Source organism: Anopheles coustani, chromosome 3 (genome assembly GCF_943734705.1).
Source record: "Anopheles coustani chromosome 3, idAnoCousDA_361_x.2, whole genome shotgun sequence".
NCBI classification, from domain to species: Eukaryota; Metazoa; Arthropoda; class Insecta; order Diptera; family Culicidae; genus Anopheles; species Anopheles coustani.
In genome coordinates, this window is record NC_071288.1 from 19,573,383 (window position 1) to 19,596,353 (window position 22,971).

General features: G+C 46.3%; 1 protein-coding gene across 1 annotated transcript; it reads right to left on the minus strand.

The window, feature by feature from the left end:
- Positions 1–316: 316 nt before the first annotated feature.
- LOC131258488 (putative uncharacterized protein DDB_G0277255) lies at positions 317–22,971 on the minus strand. Its single transcript, XM_058259814.1, has 11 exons — positions 22,878–22,971; positions 16,268–16,374; positions 16,017–16,133; positions 15,762–15,908; positions 3,311–3,374; positions 2,889–3,241; positions 2,741–2,826; positions 2,592–2,677; positions 1,581–1,682; positions 978–1,110; positions 317–425 (listed from the first exon to the last, which is right to left on the minus strand). Exons 1-11 carry the CDS (start codon positions 22,969–22,971, stop codon positions 317–319), a joined length of 1,398 nt encoding a protein of 465 aa, XP_058115797.1.

Below are 22,971 nucleotides of genomic sequence, written 5' to 3' on the forward strand. Positions count from 1 at the left end.
TCTTAACTCACCTTTTGTCTTAGTGTCAAATTCTTAAGTTCTTATTGATTGTGAAGGAAGCGTTGTGGATTCATGATTTATCGCAAAGTGAAGAAGTAACTTTTTGATTGATGACAATATTCAACATCGTAAAATAACATTGCCGAAGTTTCCTACGCTACTAATTTAGCAAAATAACCCTCAATGGTACAACCAGCTGAATACACTTCCACACATCTTAAAAATACACAAGCAAACACGCACGAACGCACACACAAGCACACACCTTGAGTTTGGTGCCCCAACGGGATGGGGAAACGGCCGTCGCATCGCCGTTTTAGGCGCCCTGCAGGATGTTCTCCTTGGCAACGCCGGCGCCCGCATTTGGTTGTAGCAAGTCCAGCGGCGGTTGGAGAATTAACGGCGACGTGATCACCTGTATTGGTCTGGGCCGAAAAGACAGGACACACAGTGTTATTAGTAAGCTCTTCCGGTCTATGGATAACAGGCGGCCCTCGAAAAAACAACATCGTAGGACAAAGAGCTCGCGCGAGAGTCTTCGAGGAGGGAAGGTTTTTACGCTTCGCCAAGCTAAGCGAACCAAAAAAAGGCATCGTACAGGAAAATCCCACATGACTCGATCGAAGCGGAAGCGATTTTTAATTTTCCATCCAGGATCTCGCATGCCCAAGCAAGCCCCCCGAGGCCCACCTCACTCCCATCCAAACCGATTTTCGAACGAATAATTAGCAAACGGCGATGGTCGGCGAACCAAACGGAAAATCGAGGAAGGAAAATTGAAAGCCGAACAATGGGCGTCGAGTTTGAAAGTTCTCCGCGCCAGCACAAAACTGGGCTCTGTTTTAAAATTAAAACAAAACGTAGATGAAAAAAAAAACTGCTAGTACTTGTAACAGGTGCAAAACTAAAAATATTTAAGCCAGATAGAAACAGCAAGAGGGTGAAGGGAGCGATGAACGAGAGGGTGGTACACTTACTCGCCGATGGGTTGGGCCGTCCGCGAACCGTGCAGGGCCTGGGCGGTGCGTGCACGTGCAATCAGAGTCATCACGGTGCGCTTGGTGGGGTTCATGGTCGACCGGGGTCCTCCCAGCAGGGGCCGCTTGCGTGCTGCGGCGAGCGTGGAAAAATGTGGGGGGGAGGGGAGAAAAAATGGTATGGCAAACATGAATGAATGAGAATTGAGAATACGCTTCCCACCGGGGGGAGGGCCCGGGGTTTCGGAAGGGGTGTGGGATGGGTTGGTTTATTCTTGTTTTTACACTTTCCGGAAAATTAAACGCTAGCCAGCATCCGCCAGCATCCATACCGCATCCGCACTTCTCCGCCATCTCCCGATACCCTCCCCATGTCGGTGAGTAATGTGAGTTGGAACTTTGCTTCTTTTATTCTGTGTCGTTTTGTTACTGTTTTTTTTACCACACGCCCAACCCCGCCAATGTACACTGAGATCGGTTGGGATTGGTTTTTCATTTTAGTTTTCCGGTTCCTGTTCCGGCACCCATCCATACTGCTCTGTAGTTACTTCTTCGCCTGTTTTGCGTCCCTTTCTGCGCAATGCGGCGGTGCAGTGAACTTACCTAAGCTTACCGCTTTCACGCCACGCAGCGCCGGATGCAGGAATGCATTGGCCGATTCGACGAACGCCAGTGTTTGCGCCTCTAGGTCGCTCGTAGGCAGGGCTGTGGTTTTAAAGTAAAGTGAACGAAATAAAAAAGTAAAAAAAAAGCACAAACTTCGTTAGAATATAGAGAAAGCTTGAAAGAGGAATAAATTGCAATTTAACGTCCGTGCTTTAAAGTGAGTTAAAAAGGTTGCTCTTTGCAGCTGACTACGCTTGCACCTAAAAGTTAATGAAACTAAACAGAGCGGAGCTTCCTTAAGACCACAATCCTGGGAGCAGTAGAAAGTTGTAGTTCAGAAGCTTATTTTTAATGAAACCCACAACCAGCACGACTGATAAAGCTAAAGGAAACTTTCTGGGGCGACACATTTAATTTGTTGAAAACTTGCTAGATACAAATTAAATTTGTTTGTCATTTGTTTATTTTAAAGAGAAAAATTAGAAAACGAACCGAAACTCAAAAAAATAAACGAGATGTTTCTCTATCAGTCTTCTTAAATCTTACATTTAAATCATCATCAAGTTTTAACAAATATTTTGATAACGTATTTTAGTGACAAGTGTTTGAAATAAAATTAGTGATTTAAATATACATTTTCAATTTCATTGTTGAAAGCAAGGAACTTTTCATACAGTCTATTTATCTATTATTCACCTATATCCGATCTCTTAGATAGTGTATGTACATTCCATTTCGATTATCTAATTCAGAAATCCTCCCTAGTTCTAGCTCTAAACAGAACACTGCTCGTAAAGTTCAAACGAGACAGGATGAATTGGCAAACAACATCATAATTTATGTTGATTGTTCATCTTGATCAAACACAAACAAAATCCCAACCCTGCCGGAAGGTACATAATCACGGTTCCGGATCAACACCTGTTTTCCCGATAGACAATGGTCACTTCCGGATGGGCCCGTCCGGGGGGCGGGGAATTTATGTTCCGACGGCTGGGTGCTACTTACAGTTCACGAAATGATTCGCCGACGCCATGTTTACGTCCATCGGCTGCAGGAGGCTGCTCATGTCCGTATCGCCCGTCAGGAACTGGCTCTGGGATTGATGGTGTTGCTGCTGCGGTTGTTGTTGTTGCTGCTGGTGTTGCTGTTGTTGCTGTTGTTGTTGCTGCTGCTGTTGCTGTTGCTGTTGTTGTTGTTGCTGTTGCTGTTGTTGTTGATGGTGCTGGTGATGGTGATGGTGCTAGAACGATACCGAGAGTCGTTATCAGTCACATTTAATTGCTATGTTTATCATTTGCTCACCGTTAGCGAGCTGGTCACATGCTGAAGCTCCGTGACGGAGGCGGTCGGTTGCGTGCCGTTGCTGAGTTCCGACCCGACGCCGATCGTCACTGATGGGTTGGTGCTTCCGGTGACGAGCCCCGAACCGCCGTTCGTGACGACGGCGTTGACCACACCGTTCAGACCACCGCCGCCAGCGCCATTGGCCAGCGTGGTGCCACCGTTGGTCGACATGGTTCCGTTGGCCGTGCTTCCGGTGCTGCCGGTGCTGCAACTGCTTCCGCTACTGCTGATGCTGAGACCGTTGGTGCCGAGCCCGTTGCCGCAGGCCCCGTTCAGACTCACGTCATGGGCCGCCGTCAGGTTGCTGGTCGCTGCGGAGTCGATGAATTTGGACGGAATTAAATTCGGTTGACATTTTCAGCCATCGCTCGCGTCCTTACCGTTCTGTGAGTTTAGTGCCTGCATTTCCCACATCTGCTCCTGTCGAATGTCGTCGTGATAGTCCTGAGGGGAAAAAGTTCAGGGAAAGGAAAAATATTCCACTTAAAGGATACCGTCATTTCAAAGCATCTTTAACGACCACACACGATTAGGTACGAGATGAAAACTATGCACATAAAACGTGATTGATTGAAAAACGAGACAAACAAAAGTAAAGTGAACAAGCACCGCCATTCTCGCTCTACCAACAACGCCATTTTGTTGTCATACGAGAGGGCCACTTGCTCGCGACTCGTTTTGCATAACATTACATTAAATCATGCTGCATCTGACATCGGGCTGCGGGGAAAAAAAAAACCACGCCTGATTTAAAACACGAACAAACACACAGACGGGAACACAATTTGTCTCATCAGGATTCATTTTTCACTGAAATATTATCAAATGCCGGGTGGACAGGACAAACTATTCCGACCCTTTCGCAGAAGTCCTTAAACGGCCCGATGCTCGTTGGGTTCAAATGGCGCGGGCGGTTCAAGTGCATCAGCATCACCGAGCCCGAGTGAATGCAGCAGCGGAAGCGATGATACATTTTTCCAATGCCTTTTCATCCTCCCGCCGTTCGGTGTGTTTGCCGTGCGACGACATGGAGGGAAGGGGTGCATAAAACATCACGCTCCCACGCGGCCATCCTTTCCCCGGTACCGGCACAGAAGAATAGCAAATCATCATGCAAATGACACAAAACCGTTCCGTCGAGGCGGAAGGGAAGGAGTGTGGTTAACGTTTGCGTGTTTTTTTTCTCTCTACTCCCATCTCTTTTTCTGCAACTCACCCTTTCGCTACCCTTTTCTAACTTTTTATCTGTCACTCACCCTCCCAACTCCGCCGGTTTGCTTCAGTGTTTTTCCACTCCGAGATGGTGCGAGGACTATTTGTTCCCCGGAGTGCACATACCATTACGATGGCATATTTCTATAAAATATGCAAATGAATTGTCCCCGGTTTTTGTGACTAGGTGAGCCAAGGGGCGTCTCGCCATCACGCAGCGAAGAAAGCCGCACCACGCCCGGTCTTTTGTAGCGTGCGCTTTCCACTGAAACACATTCGCAGCTGCACTGGCTGCATTATTTTTCCAGTCCCTTTCCGGGTGCATTTATCTTCGCGTGCACATGAAGCACAGCGTGATACACATCCAATTGTTACAAGTAGCCCACACACTCATCAACCGTCGTCACCGTCCTGGGTGGCGGTCCTTTGATGGAGGAACTGGGTACTTTAACGCTCTCTTACTCTTTCCGCCTGTGCACTCCGAGCACCTGGAATGGCTTCACTTTCACGTTGATGACGGTTGGAATGCGGCATGCATGGCTTCTACCACGAGAGCCGTTCGTGTGAATCTTTTCAAAACTAGCATTAATGATGTTTGATGAAATAAGATAAATTTACGCTCATCCTTTGTGCCGTAATGCTGCACCAATGCCACACCGCATCTTTTGTGACATAAAAGCTACCACATGAGGAACAAAAAATAATTTCACCCACAGAAACCTGAAGAAGATTTCATCAAAAAGAGATGGAAGCTAACGAACAGATGAATGTAGCCGCAGTGGCAACAAACGAAATGTAAACATTTGGAGAAACGAGCACTTTGTTGGGAATTCCATTATTTGCTGAGTTTTCCGTAATACCAGGAAGGAAGAGGCGTATTCAGCTATTGTAACAAAGGAAGCGGAGTTGATATGAAAAAAGAAAAGTTTGATTATTATCCCTGAATTCAAACCACCTTATTGGATTCTTCCATTCACCATACCATCGCAATTGGTAAGACAGATAATATCATAACATCCTTACATCACTTTTATTATTATTTTTCACGTTACTTTCCGCACGTTTTCAAGCCTTTTCTTGAAGTGTAAGCCAATGACAATATGAAGCTTTTCATAATGCAGATTTTGATATCGTTACTATTGAGATGGGATCTGTTGTTGTGTGCACAACAATGCCAACAGAAACGATATCATTCTGTGAAAGACGAACAATGCATCTTCCTTCTGAAGAATTATTTATATTCCATTGAGGAATAAAATCACCTTGTGACTTTTAAAAATTCACACAATTAGAATTAAAACATACCTATTTCAAAGAGAAGGCAGGAGAAAAATCAAGCAAAATAAAGAAAAACCAGCTTCCCGCACGGGTCACCCAGTTCGCATAAGCTATACGAAGCGTTTTGGGAACCCTTTCGTTATCATAAATGGATTAAAATGTTGACAATTTAAACTATCCATCCCCTTCGGCTTAAGGGGTGAGAAATTATCCGCGTTTCCCGAGCATCCGCACCGTTTCTTCGGAAAGTGCAGAAAGCTTTTCCCCCCTTGTGTCGGCTGCAACTTCGGTGTCAATGATGCCGTAAGGGCAACCCGGTTTCCCAACGGACCTAAGAAGCTTGAGAAAACTAGAAAAGTGATTTCGCAATCCGCTCGCCGGCGCATAATCCGATTAGTTTCCGGCAGGGACATTGAAGACCGCCAAATTGAAAGGCAAGTGGGCGGAAAACGTGATCACTGCAGCGATGGAGAAGATGCTGCACCGATACGGCCGAGGAGAATGCATTCCGTCGGAATGGGCTTAGGCAAGTGGCTCTTAAACGACGTTGGCGAGAACTTTGTGCTCGTGGGGATTTTTTGTTTTCATCTCTTATTAGCGTTGTTGCTGATAGTTTGACAAAGTATGACTTTTGTACCATTTCCTGGTGTCGGTGGAAAACTTAAAGCGACAGAGAATAGAAGTTTTACAAGCAACAGAGCGACAGAGAATAGAACTTTTACAAGCAATTCATGTCTGGTGTTTGCTTTTAAATTGCTTCAAGGATCTAATGAAATCAATGTCACGATTAACCTAAGCAAATCGAGCAAATATTTTCCGGAATGACCGGTAAATTGATCCTTATCAGAATGCTTTATCTATAAAGAATTGATTTTCCATTCAGAACTTGTGGTTCTATTTCCCGAACAACTGAACTTTTTCTTTTTCGATTCAAATAGCAATCAAACAGCGTGAAAGAAAATTATCGCGGACGCTCAAAATCAAAAACATAGAAGTTCGAAATTGTAAATCCGAATGAAGTAGCATCAAAAACAGCAATCTACAGAGACATAAAGGCCATTCGTAAAAGCAGCACTTGTTGGAAATTGCCGAAACCTATCGTACATCTCCTGACCTGGTATGTGAAGGCCGTTTGGCATAAAAGAGGAAGCTCTATTCGCTGGTTCGGAATAAAAACCCGGATTGATAACGACGTGTAAATGATTATTGCAGCTGATTATGGTAATGCCTTCGGTGGTAATGGAGCATTAAAGCCCCATTGAAAAGATATATTACAGGGCTTCTCGTTTCGACACTTTTTCCCTGTCTAAGCCCAGTTGAATAGATTAAAGCTCGGTGAGCGCAAGAAGTGAAAAAGTACGAGCTCGTCGGAGCAAACATCAAACGTAGAAGATGTTTGAAAAGAGGTTTTTAAACTCTTGTATAAAACAGTTATAGGTAAAACGGTAAAGTAAAATGGTATACACACATTAATAAATGTACAATGCAGCAGTTAAAAATGAAGCGAGTTCTGTTTTGGTAACAAATTGCAATAACAGAATGTAATAAATTAAAACGCCAGCTCCAGCCGATGCACTTTTCCTCGGAGTGAATATTTTCAAACATTTTCTAGCATTGAAGGAACTTTTATTTGACATCAAACGAATTCTATTGCCTAGAAGGGAAACTTTTCACCAATAGAAAGCTTACCAAATCAAACTAACCATTTCAGCGTCCTAAAAGATGTTTAATTAACGTTCCGGCACGAGGCGGACACGGTCGGCCGATCCGTTTCGGTGACTTACAACCGCCGTTCGGTGGAAGACCGCCTTCTCGGAAGGATTACCGAAACTTGCGAAAGTGACACAACTTCTGCCCGGCACGAGCCCCAAAGTACACGAGCCTCCACTTTGCTGCTCCATTAAGGCGAGTAATTGCGTTGTATCGCGCGTCAAGTGGCCCTCGCCGGGTCCTCATTTTGGGCAGGATTCGCAGCGGGGCTTCCACGAGTACTCGCGCATCCAATTTGGGACGGAGGCGAAAGTGACTGTACTGACACTGAGTCATATCCTCTCGAGACTGTGGCCGCATAAATTCCCGCCCGGATGCAAATTGACGGTACGTCCGGGGAAGGGTGTGGGTAGGGAGAAGCATAAATTTTCCCGTGCTCCCTGCTCGTTGGAGTTTGTGATGACATTGTCCCACGGTTTGACATACTTTACAACGTGCTCAGTAATAGTTCTGTAGCAGAGAGTGTGGGATGTTTTGGGTATATTAAATTTTATGATTTTTTAAATCACAGTTTTCATGTTATAACTGTCTTATGCTGCATTCATGTAACATTGTGTTTGACGCAACACAGAAGAGTCATACATTTGAAGTTGGAAAATTAACTGATATCTTGATGAAAGGTCAAAGATAACGACTGTAAACCGATGACCGAGGAAACACTCTCAAAAACATAAAATTCTGACTCTTAAATAAAAACATTAAATTTTTTAAACGCTACATACCTCAAGTGCCTTACTTTATAGTCAAATACCAAATATTATGGTACTAACTTATACTGAAACACGTTGTAATCTAAAAGATAGTTGAATGTTTCCATGTTTAAAGCGGAGATACACGTACTTTGACCCATCTTGGACAAATCTGGCACAAATAACGTTACGTGAAGTGAAAAAAAACGGCCCATCTTGATCCGGAGAGTAAACTGTCTTACGGCTAACGGTCACGAACGAATCGTGGCAAGAGGAAGTCCTTCAATCACACCAGCACCGGGACCACCATTCCGAGCGCTGGAGAAAATCTTCCCCGACAGCAACAACTTGAAGCATTTCGGCACGTTCGCACATTCGACTGTCACGTGGCCAAGGCGAAGCCGACTGCCATAGTTTTCCTCGAGCTTGTGCAGAGCGTTTCCGCCCGAGGTTCATCAGTTGGAGGCGCGTGTTCCTCAAGGGCACACTCGTGGCTCCGTGCCGTTTTTTTCCGTCCATCCCGTATCCCTTGCGCTCGAGAGCGGGAAGAAATATTTCACCTCATTTGCTTTGCCCATTCCGTTCGAAAGCACAGGTCCTCGGCCAGGGGCCGGGTGGGGGGTGGGGAGCTAGAGAAAATCGCTTTCGTGGTTGGGTTCGTGCCGAGTGGCAAACTGTTTGCCCAATCGGTGAACCAATCGAATGATTTCTTCCCTTCCAACGGGCCCGCCATCTGCTGACACTCCGTCGAGCCGGCTTCGACCGGAGTTGCTCAATCCGGAAGCCGGCGCTTCTTACGCTGCGGTTGATCCGATGGAAAATGGAAAAAGCGACTGCGGGGCGATGGAAACGTCGGGCGTGCCGGGCTCGCAGCGCACAGGATAAGAATATCTAAAATTTAAATCTTCTCTACTATTTGCGTTTCCTCGAACGGGCACGAATAACAATCTACTGGCGCTGAGCTCTCAACGGGCAGGAGTGTGGGTCGGCGGGAAGATATTGAGCAGAAAAAGACCCGGCACACGACCCGACTCGTTAAACTTTAAAGCGAAGGAAAATGTGGGCGTCAGCGTCGCAGTTCAATGATGGAAAAGCAGAATGAAAAGCAAATAACGATGCCCCCGGGGATGCGGTGAAGATAAAATGTATGTTAATCCAATATTTACATGTCGAAATATTTACTCATTTCAGTGTACATTAGTATGCAATTAAAGCGGCTGGGAAGCCTCATTTAGGAATGAGCACGAGCTGGATCAATCTCATCTGTTTGTTGATGTTGAGTAGATGAAATTGAGAATTTATTCGTGTGAAAGAGAATTTGTGGGTGGAAGAAATGATTTAGTTATAAGAATCGCTTTAGGCTAAGTTCTATGTGACTTTTTTAAAAGTATCTTTACATGTTTATTTTCACATTCACTCAAAAACGTTGTTTAACTCTCGTGAAGCAGAAGGAAGATAAAATGTCACCCAATTAACTTTATTTACGTTCACTTCAAAGTGAAAATATCGCTTTCGGTTTTAATTGGGAAAAAGCAGAACCAATGTCTAAGACAATGTTTGCGAAACCTCGCCATCCACCTACACGAACCAGCACGAAAGTTGGGCGAAAAACGATTTTTCTGTTTCGCTCAGCGTCCATTCATCATCGCTCCGCCGGTAGCATTTTAATGCCACCCCAGGGCACTTAACTTCGATTTAGTCATAATCGCGGGCACGACAGTGGGCCGATGAAAAATGACATCTTTTGGGTGCGCCGCGTTCGTGCCTTGCCCGTCCGGGAGAGATGAAAGCTTTCGGTGGAAGATAAGATTCATCGGCGATCTGGTGCGCGTTCCTCGCAAAACACTCAACTCCGCGCTGGTGCAAAACAAAGCTAAGATGATAAGCGATAAAGAACGGTGGCTGTGTGATGGTGAGAGTAGCTCCGACCACCCCGATTAGTCGCCTTTCAACTTTCTGCCACCGCCCGCAGCCATCCACGCCGTCGACCCGGTCGGGGAAGCCATTTATCAAACCACCTGAACCGTTTTATTAGCGGTAGCAACATGCATCCATCACGCTCAACAAAAACTTCCCCCCCCTCGCCAGGGTGAGGAGGAGAGGAGGGGGGGGTGTACTGTGTCCATAGTGTGGACGAATGCTGGCCTCCCTGGGGGACGGGCTTGGGGAGAAGAAATTGTTAACTCTCAGTTGGCGCTCAGCTTTATGACTTGCTCTTTTGACCGTGCCCGGAGTTCGTCGGATCGGGCTCAACTCTGACATACCCTCGTTACCGGACACTCCTCGTTGGTCCGTAAGTCGACGGGCAGTGTCCTCCCTGCTTGTTTGGTGAACCTTGTAAGGTTCTACCTGCTGATTCTCGTTCCGTTCCCTGATTTATTTCCCTTAGCCTTTGCTTAAGTTATTTAAACAAGTGTGGTGTGCGCCATACTATGTTAAGGATTAAAAATGGACAATTCTGAGGACCAGCGGAACCAGCTGGCGTTGGCATCTGCGTTCCAGGCTCACTATGTATGTTCATAGACCCAGCTGGTTATGTTTTCGCAGCCTTTTGATGAAGAATTTATGACCAAATTAATTCACTCCGTATCCTAATGGCAGAGATTCGCTAAGAACTTCGAGCGAAGTTCGTAGCCAACGTCGGACTTCCGAGATTATTGTGACTGGCATGAGTTATCGGATAGCTAATCTTGTTAATTGGGATTTATGTGACGTCACACTGGACATGAGCGGAGTGTTACTGGCAGGGCGTGGGCGATTGTTTAGCGCGGTTGAATGACCCGACAACGACGACGATGCACTGCACGTCAGTGATGAAGATTTATCGAACTCTCGGTAGCTTTGATTTAAGAGTTTGGAAGTTAAATTTGGAGCTTCATCCAGTACTCTTTAAAAACGTCCGTCGTAAAATTATCGTGTGTGGAAGAATAAACTAAAACTGAAACGAAACTTTCCACAGGGGATCGTTGTCCGATTCCAACGCCGACTTCACAACCCACTTGACAAACGAACGTGTCATCTACACGCCGTGCTCCGAAGCTGACGCGGTTTGTCTCGGAGAGTGGAACAAAAAGCGCCTCACAATAAAACATCTCCACAATGCTAGTGCCAGTTTTCCATTCCAACGAAAAACAAAACCAGCCCCTTTTTTCCAACGACCACACACTGACAAGCTTTTTCTTCCATTCCAACCCGGCGTCCGAGTGTCGTTGAAACGATTTGCCATTCCGAGGCGTGTCGTGAGGCGTAATTTATGAGGTGGAAATGTGATTTCACTAGCGCTTGGTTTCCCAGCCACCCTCGGTCCTTGATGTTGGTGCGAACGTCCGGTTGAGAAGTTTACTTTTTCACACTTTCACACCGGTTTTGATTTCCCAAAAGGATACATTCCGGCCCCCACCCGGCGTGAGTTGCATTAAAATGCATGGTTTTGCAGTGCGTTCGGTTCTGCCCCGAAACCGTAGGAACGTGTCATTTTGAGCGATAGCTTTTTTTAGTTTCAAATTGAAGGAACACTTCAAAGAAAACGTGCTGAACGTGTGTTGGAATGAACTTTTTTTTTTTGGGCACTTTTTTCTCCAAGCTACAAACATGGCCCCGAAACCGTTCACATTCCGAGCATCGATCGAACGAGGATGAAAGTTGTTTTGCCTCTCGATTCGTCAGCAAGCCAAGCGGTACGGTATTGCGGTGGATTGTTGTTCAATTTGAAAATTGCCCTACACCGCGTCACCGACGTCAACCATCGTGGTGGGACCTTCTCCTACCCCCACCACGCAGTCAATAAATCATTTCGGGCAATCTCGGGCGGTCTCGGGACGAAACCGTTCGCTTTGATTTCGTACGAGATTTTGACGACAAGTCAACACATTTGCTCGTTGCCTTTTTGCCGTCGGATGTAATTCTGTAACATCAAAGCATCGACGGTGGGGACACGTGTGTGGAGCGTTTTCCGTGGCGAGATTGTATTTGGTCCGGTGTATCCTTCAAGGACGATCTGGTCGGACGCTGTCAAACTTGGCCCCAAAGGCACCGTTTCGGAAACGTCAATCGGGCTAATTGATTTTGGCCACATTCACCTTTCGCAAAAGGTGTTTCTCGATGTGAGCTACGTCTCGTCCGTTTTCCCCAAACGGGTGAAAGGTACTTTCGGATTGGGGTTTTCTCGAAACAACGGCTCGTTGGCATTCGCTCGAAAGGCACCCGCGGGCCGCTAGTTTTGTGGAAGAATTAATTGAAAATGAACAACCGGGGCCGGAAATTTCCCTCTCGAAAGGTATGCGCCCACGGTGGTACCGCCTTCGACGTCACTGAGGTCGTTTATCGTTTTACCATTGGATTTAACGTTCTTGTTTACCGTGCCCGCTGACCCGGCCATAATCGTAAGGGCATGGCCCGGGAACCATTTAGCAGTTGTCATTAGGACGTATCATATCAAGCTTGAAAATTACATCCCAAAAGCTTCCTCCGATGGAACGGGGGGTTTCCACCCTCTCCCCAGGGAACGGGTTTGGGGCTAGTTTTGAAGGAACCTTTTGCGTCTTGCGGAATTCATTTCGATCGAGCACAAAAGCAGTCGCTCGCAAAACGAGCGATTCTTGGGTTGCCGTCAACGCAACTTCTGCCCTTTTGCGCAAAGCCTTTCGGTCGCCTTTTTGTTTGATGTGATTTAGATTCGGAGCCGGGGGGTCGTTGGGAGGCGTATTGGGGCCGCAAGGGGTTGGAATGTAATGTGCGTATTTGGCAATTTTGTTCTTTCGGCAAAACCCCCGCCCACCACCATTCGGAACAAACGGAATCTCATCACATTCCACGTGTAACCTTCAGGACTGGCTCCTTTCGAAAGGTCCTTCCTTTGGCGCTGTGACAAACAATCGCACATTCGAAGGACGAGACGAGACGGTTGAGAAGCGAATTTCCTACGGTACAATTTAAATGGATTCCTTAGAGTCGGATGCTGCGTGTCGGTTGGATAATCGAGAGTTTTCAGAAAGAGAAGAAAACACGAACTCCTCGACGTGGGGAAACTTTGCCGGCGACGGGGAGCTATTTTTCGATACGGATTCGCCAACGCAGCGTTGGCCCAATTTCGTGCTCTCCCTTTTCCTAATTGAAGGTTCCATGTTCTAACCGGCGAGGAGTGTTTGTGGGAAAAGGGAAAAGCACCCGTCGTCCCCGTATCGGTCCCTCCCTTTCGAACGAATGCCGTGTTCGGAATTGATTGTAATCGAAATTTCGACCGGGGACTGATTCCGGCGAGTGGAGCAAATTTGTGCTGTAACATTGATTTTAATGACCAACGACCCGATGCTCGGGGATTTGGAAACATTTTTCAGCCATTAGTAAATGTGTTTGTCGGGAGCTGAAGGATGCGACCGGCAGTGAGTCTATTCTCATCGGCACCAGGAGCAAGCATTACCTGAAGATCCATTGAAGTGCGTTTTACGTGCATTATTTTTCTTCCCCGAAGCCGTCGTTGTTCGGCGGAGCGTTTGTAACACGTTGTCATCCTCAATGGAAGGTAAGATGCTGTCGTTTTGTGTCTCCCATTAGTACAGTGAGGCTCTAAGTAAAGGTCCCGCGATGATTCAGCATGGCACACAAAGCCAATGGATACATGCAGTTGGGATAACGCCATTTAAAAAGGTTCGTTTGCGCCATTGTATAAATGTTACCTGTTCTACACTTTCTTCTAACATCCGAATGTTTTGCCTTGGCGCTCCAAATTCATGCGATCCAAGCTCAGACTTTTTATCAGTGGTAAAACCGTTTTACTTCCGCTTCATGCTTTCCACAGCCCGTAAGAGTACTTGCCGACAAAGATAATCGTTGGGATCTTCTCTGCCGGCTTCAGGAAGGTAATCTCGAGAAAATGGTAACACTTGCCCCCAACATTAACCAATTCCATTTTACTAATGGCGGTAATTATTTGACCATTTATCTTCGGGTCACTTGAATATTTCGAGACTCAGTTTGGTCGAAGTTGGTTTCAAATTTGTTTTAGAAATGGATTGATATTCAATGTAACTTAATTGTTAATAGATTCCAGTGTTGTTTCTGATATTCTATTAAGGTTGGACTTGTTGAAACATGATTACACTATAATGAAAAGATCAGATAACAATAATTCAACAACACTGAGCGAAAACTACTGATTATTTCGTGAAAAAGGAAATCTTATCTAATTGGATCCTTAATGCTCCAACATTTCAAGTTACTACTCCCAAACCTTGGCCAAAAGATTTACACGGGACTGGGCTGCATGATTTCACTTGCAACCATGTTTCACAGATTTTATGTGCGTTACATCTGCGTTTGCTCGACTTTGGAAATAAATGTCCTTAATTTCGACTCAAACAGCACTTAGGGGAATTATGTACTTCCGTTCGCAAACTGCAGAGGTGTCATTTATTAATTAATTTATGTGCACAATCTTTCCGCTTGCAATCGCACCGCGGTGCGCGATTCGTTCGAAAGAAGGGCGGAAGAACGAACGAAGCGGGAGCAGAAGAAAATGGTCGTAAAAAGATTCGCTAAACGTTGGAAAATGCGATGAGGAGCAGAAGGTTCAGCATTTTTGTGGGTAGAATTTAATAGCGTACAACTAACCGTGGCGTATCCTTTGAAAGAGTGCAAATAAAAATTCCATAAATAAAATAAATGATTAAAAAACTTTCTTAAGTCGTTTCGATTTATATCCTTCCAAAAAAAAACTAGAGTGCAGCCATTGTATGGCAGGTGAAATAATCATGGGTACAAACAAAAACCCAACTTCGATTCTGACCGATGAACGATATTGATAAAGTTATTTAATTCTACATTCGAAAAAGCCGAGAATCTCTACTCTTCTGCTAGGAGTTGCCTCTAGAGAAAGATAGAAGCAGTTCGCTCGTTTCAAAACCAGTTCGAGAAAACTATAACAGGATTCTAGGAAACGTCCCGTTGTAGCCAGATAAGAATTGTTTCCGTTCATCACAAGTTCAAGGATGTTTGTACAGCTGTACGACTTTTTAAGTCCTTCCCAACCTGAACCTGGCAGAAGGGATTGTTCATTAAAAAATGGCGATCAACAAACTTCAAGGGACCGGGATGGATGAGAGCACAGGGCAGGTCGAGGTTTGCTGGAAAACGTGACATGAAACAACAACCGGAAATGGTGAGTTTTACCGTACATCCTTGTTACGGTTGTTTTTGTGGTCGTTTCCCTTGTCCCTGGTTGTCTAGCAGAAACCACTTAAACTTGAGCTGAAACTATCGCCGTCTCCATCGCCCTCCCGGCGTGCTACCGAAGTGCTTGGGAGTTTGATGTAATAATGCTGTTATCATTGGATTTCCCTTCTCTCGGGCAAGCCTGATACTTTGCTCCGGACGTTTACTAAACAAGACCCGGCCGGAGCAAGGCACCGGGTTCACTTATTGCCTCGCCATGCTCGTCTATCAGTGCAAGTGCACTTAGTCGCAACGGGCTACGGAAACATGATGCGAACATGACTGCGAAGACACGCGTCTCAAAGTCCATCACGCCGGGCTAATCCCACCGACCAATGTGTTACGCCTGGGACCGAACTTGAACCTAGCTTTAAGGGTTAAGTGTGCTTTTAAAGCATTATTGGCCTGTGCTCTACCGTAGAATCGTGCTTGTGCTAGCCTTTTCTTAGAATCGACAAGATCGGACCGGGCGAGTTGAGGCTCGTACGCCAAAGTACTTCATAAAAGCGCCCCGAGAACCACGGTGGCATAATAAGCCATTCTACATCGCGTTGGACTCATGCTTCGCGGGGGAAGCGGCGAGCGGGTGGGACTCACGGTGGAAAACGCGTAAAAGTTACACTCCCGAGGGCCCCTCGGAACGGGATGCCGGGTTGGTCGTTTTCGCACTTACCGGAACCAGAAACCGGCGCACTTCCGCCAGGGCGTAGGCGATGCGGGCGTGTGCTTCGGCCGGCGCGGTGTAGGTCGAGATTTCCACGTGCAGGTCCTCGGACAGATGCGCATAGCGGGGGTCTCCGCTGAGTCGTAGCTCCTCTTCCTGCCCAACAACAACAACAACAACGGAAGCGAAGAAGACGATGTTAATAATCGATACAGTAATGCTCGGGTTGGTTTGCTGCGGCTCTGCGTGTGGTCGGCGACTTACCTTCTTGCGGTCCCGCATCGAACCCTTGCCCAGGACGGCCATTTTGCACATCGTTTCTTCCTGCAGCCGCTTTAGTGAGTTTCCCTTGGGACCGAGCAGTTTGCCGACGAAGTTGAACTGTGACAATTGAATGGGAGGAGAAGAAAAGGGAAAGGCCATTACAAATGTCTGCGGTGACACTGTAACTCCCAAACGCCCACATTACTTTAAAGATTGTAAAAAAACTTTTATTCACATTGTTTCTTACTGACCTTTGGATGATCTCTCACGGGAACCTGCACTCGGACGGCAATTTTGATTGGCCTATCGCGCGTTATGTCCAGCATTTTCTTCTTCTCGTGCACTACTGTGGGTGAACCTGCGGAAGGTAAACGAGTTAAAATGTAATAAAAATGCCAAATCGCTTTAAATTCGAGCTTTCTTTTCCGTTTCCCAATTTGCAATTCATTATGGTCAATTGCAAACAAACAAAAGCCAATGGATGGTCATTTAATTTATTTGCCTTGCGAATTCCATTAGGTTTGGCTCCCGCGGAGGCAATAATGCGATCGATTTTGCTACCAAACAATGGCGTTTTCGACCTTCCCCGATCGCTTTTTACATCCCCCCCCCCTCCCCTCCCCTTTGACCCACGTTCATGCTTCATTAGGCAGCGCTTTCGTGCGCCGCAAGTCGTTATCCTTTTACGTGCTCGGGCCACCGAACCTCGAACCTGCGGCTGGCGAAAACCCGCCCCTAATGGATGCAGGATAATTTTCACATCCTTTCTGATTAGAATATCCCATTTTTGCACTGACCGGAAAACGGGGAAAGGGCAGCCTGAACGAGCGGAGTGGAAACGAAAGAAGCGAACAAAAAAATTACCAAAAATAAGGGCCTGCTTTGCGCGGTGAAAACTCACCGCACACTGCCACTGATTGATATTCATCACTTCACTTTCCTGGTGGAGTAAAGCTTGGACCGGGGGATGAATGTATTTTTTATTCCACCAAATCCCGCCCCTCTTCACCGCTGCAGGGAGCTACCTCATATCCTCTCATTACATCGCTAAGCCGCTCCGTAACGAGCGGCATGAAAAATAGTCATCGTTAATTTACGTAACGTGGATGGAAAATAAATGCACAAAAGACGTAAGAGAAAGGCAATGGCTCGGCCGTGACTGAAGGATGGAAACGAAAAAAAAAAACAAATCACCGAATGGTTCATCATTTCGGCGCGGTTTATTTCGAATGTGCAATGGATGGTTGGTTTCGTTTCCGGTCCGCTGCCGTGTAGCAAGCAAGAAAAACTGTATCAATAAATTCAAATAACATCCTTCAAGCCGGTCGCGCTTCATCAACGACCATGCGTCTCCATGTTGTACCGGGGAAGAAAAAAAAAACCACACAGGATGATGTTGTTTTCGCCTGCCATTTTTCCAACCAACATTTCACAAAGATATTTCCACCGAATGCTCGTGCCGTGTAACGTGTGCCGTCAGAGTTGCTTTCCCGGGGCTCAGCTAGTCCCCTTGCGACGCACGACTCGGCAAAAACTCCAACGTAGGGATGCCAATGTCAGATTGCTTGAAGTATGTTTATAGATTTGCATTTTTCACGAACACCGACAGCGCGCGGGACAACTGAGGCACGAGATTTAAATCTCGTTTTTACCTTTACGAACCGACACGTCACGCAAGGATCATCGGTAAATTTATATATGGTTCAAATTCATCTTTCGTAATACCGTTCCTCCACTCGGCGCACACCGTGGGAACCAGCAACGGTTTGGTGGGACAGATATGTACCCGACAGGTACGTACTGTCTGCTTCTGACAGCTGCTTGTGATAAGCGAGTGCGGGGGATTTGGTTTTTTTCTGTTTTCGTTTTTCCGAGCGACGAACGGTTGCAACGCACGGGTTTATCTTTTCCGTTTTGTGGCAAGCGAGGAGAGTACAACAAACTGCAAGATGGCGCGTGTGTGTGTGTGGGTGTTGTCTACTGTCTTCTTACTTGTCAGTGAAGTCGGACGACTGAAGAGCATCAAGAAGTGATTTTTTATGCGCCTTCCTCTCTAGAAGGTCTTCCGCATCCCAATGTTATTTCGCCAGTGGAAAAAAGGGAACTCCAAAGGGCGGCAGGCGGATAGGTTAAATCTGAGCTGCGGAAAGCAGAGCGAGCAGTCTTTACGATGGCAAGGTGTGCGAATTCCCGGGTGGTATTAGGCACGCTCCGTGCATACCTGCTCGCCGTGGCACTCGCCGTTGTTCGAGCGTCGGAGGAAAATTCGTGCGCTGGAATATCGATTCCCGACCGAGATGATGCGATACGGCATGGTACAAGTGGCTCACCGTGGTGGCGAAATAAGAAAACGAAAGGTCTAACCACAACAGCACTAGCACCGTCTTCCATTTTCCGTTGACGGAATTTACGAGCAGCTTTTGGTGCGGCAACTTTTGGCGTTTGTCTTTATCAACCGGTCGCCCACCTGGCAGCGATGGAATTGTTCACGTGCGCGTTCCGTGCTGACAGGGACCTCTCCTCGAACGCCCATCGAATATTTATGCAACGGGCGAAATCGTGACGACATGTGCGTGCCCACGCGTGAGTGTGATTGTGTAGCCAGCCAGACACATCTGTCCGCGCCACCTGCCATTAGGACGTGCCACTTTTCGCGTTTTTTTCGCAACTACAAACAACATCTGCCAGAGGGGGAGTCGGTAAACGGAATCAATCGAAGGACTTCTTACGGGCCAAATTCGGCCCGACGGCGCCATAAATAAAGCGGATGATGGAAAAGGCCTTTTTTATGGGATGTAGAACGGCATGCAAATTCAAACGATAGCATTCTTCAACGTCATCCACAAGTGGATGAGTGATAAAGCGATCTGCTCTGTGCGCTATCGTGTTTCAGTCAATTCAATCAACGTTGTAGCCTCACGTTTTACGCAACAACCTCTGACGTTCTGTAAAATTTAACCGAAAGAGAAAACGCCTAAATTACGTGATGGTGAGGGGAAAAATATGGCGTTCTAAAATAGATCAAGCCACAGCCATTTGGATTTAGCAAAACAAAAACGGGAAGGAAAAACAACTACTCCAACCTTCGGATAAATCATCCAAAAGGAGTTACATCATCCCGGCATCATGTTTCCATGGCAATAATTCTACGCTGGCTCATACTCGGTGATGCATTAATGGAGAAAAATTCAATTTCCGGCTTTAGATGTATGGGTACGAAAGAGTTCGTCATATTGAGAACTATGGATTTGTGTATTTTATTGACATTCCGTAGTAAATCTAAAAGAGCGTTTTGGGTTCGTTTTAAAACCGTTACGCAAAAACTCTGATTTAAAAAAAGGTTGTGTAAAGTAACGTATGATAGTTTATAAAACGAATGTAGCGCATTTGAAATTTTAGATATCAATTAAGTTTTAAGCCGCAAGCTTTTTTTCATAATCTTTTTATTGTATTATTAAAATCTAACGAAATAACATTTGCGACAGTAAGCTAATCAAAGATTAAATTTAAGTAATTAAACTGTAGTTTAAACCATTTTAATTTAAAAACACTGTCTAGCTTGTATCGAAAATTTGCGCAGACCGTATCGCGTAGAATTTTCACTACAAAACCTAATCCGAAGGAAATTCACCGGGATCGATGTGGTTCGTATTGGAGATGAGCTAAGCAAACGGACCGATCAAATCGAATGCGGATGAAAATCCATCCACAGCTGGAAAAATACGTCCCAATTCGGAAGCCCACGGGCAAAAATCCAGTTTTTCCCGCATTGACCGTGTGGAAAAATATAGAAAGTCAGAATCTTTGTCCATTGAAAAAGAACGGACCGGGGGGAAATCTTATGAGAACAAAAAAAACTACAAAGAAACAAATGGTTTCCCCATACATTTGACATGCGGATGGCCAGGAAAAAATGGACATGGACAACGTACTCCTCTCTTTTTTAGATGGTTGGTTTGTTTTTTCATTCCATCGGGATCGGTTTGTATCGTTTAGCAGAGTTTTGTTTTCATTTCTTCCGGCTGTGTAAGCGGTACGAGATTTTCCTTCCATTGCATTTTCTATTTTTCGAAAACAAACGTATCCGGCTCGGTATGAGGGAAATGTTTTTGATCGACTGAATAAATTTGGTTTAAAATCAGCATCCACAGGCCGTTTTTGCTAGTATCCATCGTAGGTTGAAACGCTCGCGGCGTGTTCGTTTTTCGGATGGATTGATTTAACGAGATTTTCCTCCGAACGGCGAATGTGATATGGATTCGGTGTATTACTGAATAAAAAATGCAGCCAGAAGCCATTTGGCATTTATTCTCTGGTAAAAAGCTACAATCCGAGAAAACAAAATTATGAAAATGCTTGTTATAAACGTATTGTCCACATTTAGTTTATTCTGGTTGCCAGCAGTTTAATAAACTGAACATCCCTTTAAAGATCACGGAAATCAATAAAGTTTACACGTATCAATTTGCCCCGTCTCACAGGCGTCCTTCGGGCTGGGATCATTTTTCATGCCCTCCGGAAGGGTTCGTACTTCATCCCGAGTGGAATGGATTCCATCGTGTCGGGCGATGGCTTGATCCCAGAACCGGAAGGCCCTCCCCCCGCAGGAAGCCGTATGTTTGGATATGCTGGTGCCAGAGGCCGGATGTTCTCGAGAGCGCCTTTTTGCAATCGCCCTTGCGGGGTCCGGGATTGGGTTAGACCAGGCCGGATATTTGACTGAAGAAGTAAAAGGTTCCGACACGACTATGAGCGGAGCATCACCCGAAGAATCCTGTTATTGGATTAATCAAGGATGGTTATCTGCCGTCGTTGGGCGAACCCACGAAACGGCTAGAAAACTGTACAAGGCATGCCACCTTTTTCCCTTTTGTAGAGCAAAACTTTACAGCCGTCTAGTGAATCTCCAACGCTGAAACAGCTTCGTGTAGGTATGCGTGTACATTCCTTCCATTAAATCCAGCCCCCGCCGCCCTTTTCCTGACGATGTCCCCGAGGTGGTCGCTTCCTGAACGCACACTTCGCCAAAAAGCCCGGGCACGTTTATTTTTACTTCCATCTCGATGATCCGCTTTCGCAAAACAACTTCCGGAGTGAACTTGTCGGCCATAAAAATACTTCTTTTATTGGCTTCAAATTGATCCCAAAACGAGGGTCCGCTCGGGCTCGGCGTCATGGGAGCGCCACTTTCAGAGTGCCGATTCCTTTCCGTCGTCCGGAAGCTGCCATTTCGGCCCGCTCGTGGTGGTACTTTCGTGAGGTGCCGAAGAAAAATCGGACCATTCTGGCGCGTTTTACGATTACACGAGCGATGATGGACTCGATTGGAATAATTCATCTTCCCGAGCGCGCCATAAACCGTCGTCTTTATTATGCGGCGCAGCGATAAGTTTTATTAGATGATCCAAAATATTGATCGGATTGTGTAATTACATGTCGTTCCCGAAAGGTTTATCACCTTTTCTCCAGCCGACGCTAAACACGCAGACTAGGAGATGCAAATACATACACCGGCCGCTCGACGGGAACATACACACCCATACACTACTTGCCATGCTCAATTATCATCGTATCAGCATAAAATTGCGATCGGAATTGATTTTCGTTCCAAACGCGCGGACACAGGCTGTCATGGCGATCTAGGGGAGCGACGTTTCTAAACCACCTGAGGATAGAGCGGCTCGGCAGTGCAGCCGAATGATGATATAATGATAATTATCTTAGTACAAGGTCTGGTGGACCCTGCGCCGGAAAGGCGCCGCAAGAGGAAGGGAAACCAATCGCAGGACGTTGCTAATTCCATTACCCGAAGGGCAGTGATATAATTGAGCTGTCCGAAGCTGTGGTTATCCACCATGTTCTATGCGGGCTGACACAAACGCCTCGGTCGGGCGGAGGTGTTGGATGTCGGGTTGCATAAAGTAGTCGTTTGCAGAGATAAGCTCGAATACTACGAAAGCTAACGCTAAATGGTATTAATTTCAAATTGTTAAAATTGTGGTATAACCTGAACACGACTGTAGCTCATTTTTCAAGACGTTTAGTACGTTTCCCCGAACATCAAGATTGTGGCAAAGATAGTTTTAAGTCATGAAACACCGGGTGCATACAAAGGAACGTCCCACACCACATGAATTTCTCGTAATTTGCAACTTCACGCTGGCAGAACGGAAGCACAACCAACTCGCACGGCACGTCGGACTCTCCTGAGATGCGCAGCTCCCGAGCAGGAAGACCAAATAAGTGCATGTATGCATGCATGCAAGGACTGCATCATCCAGGTGCATCACTTTGTCACCGGTACGCCCGGTGTGCACCCGGTGTGCGGAAAACGAATCGTTATAGTCGGCTCACCTTCCTTTCTCCATCACCAAAAGGGGTCGAAAAAGGCTCGGATGGTAAAGAACATACCTGCTGCGCCACACAGTCTCTGCTACATTTTGAATGAGCTCCAAATTGGAGTGTCGACTGCGCCGCCTTTGGGTGCATATGCATGTGCATTAACCTTTTGCCAACTCTGAGCGGGGTGGGGGAGGGGGCGACGGTGTTCATTAGGCTTCCTTACTAGCACTTTGGCACCCGAGCATTGTTCGGTGCACGGCATTGTCATGCCCGACCGGGTGCTTCTCGGTTTTGACGCGAGGGAAAAACGTTAAGAAGACAAATTTACTGCCTTTTACTCATTATCGCAATTTGCAAGTGTCGATTGTAGGCAGAATGTAGCGGGTTGCCGGAACCGCCTGCTTGGGGAGCGCGTTAGTTAAAAGCATACATCAAGCACACCCGGGCATGCCGACGTCACGGTGTACGAGCTTTTTGATGCCGAGGAAAACATTATTACTACAGATGTGGTGCACTCACCGGAACTGCTGCTGTTGCTGTTGCGGGACGACCGGTCATCGTGAAGTCCCATGCTGTTTTTCATCATGTTATCCATCGCGCTCGCTATTTCCAT

Bases quoted from the DNA above. Each gene is read 5' to 3' on its own strand.
- LOC131258488 (XM_058259814.1), bottom strand. From the start codon at position 22,971: ATGGAAATAGCGAGCGCGATGGATAACATGATGAAAAACAGCATGGGA. The intron at 15,909-16,016 runs GTAAGTCGCCGA...GTTGTTGGGCAG, and splicing joins CGATGCGGGACCGCAAGAAG to GAAGAGGAGCTACGACTCAG. The intron at 2,827-2,888 runs GTGAGCAAATGA...GTATCGTTCTAG, and splicing joins ATGTGACCAGCTCGCTAACG to CACCATCACCATCACCAGCA.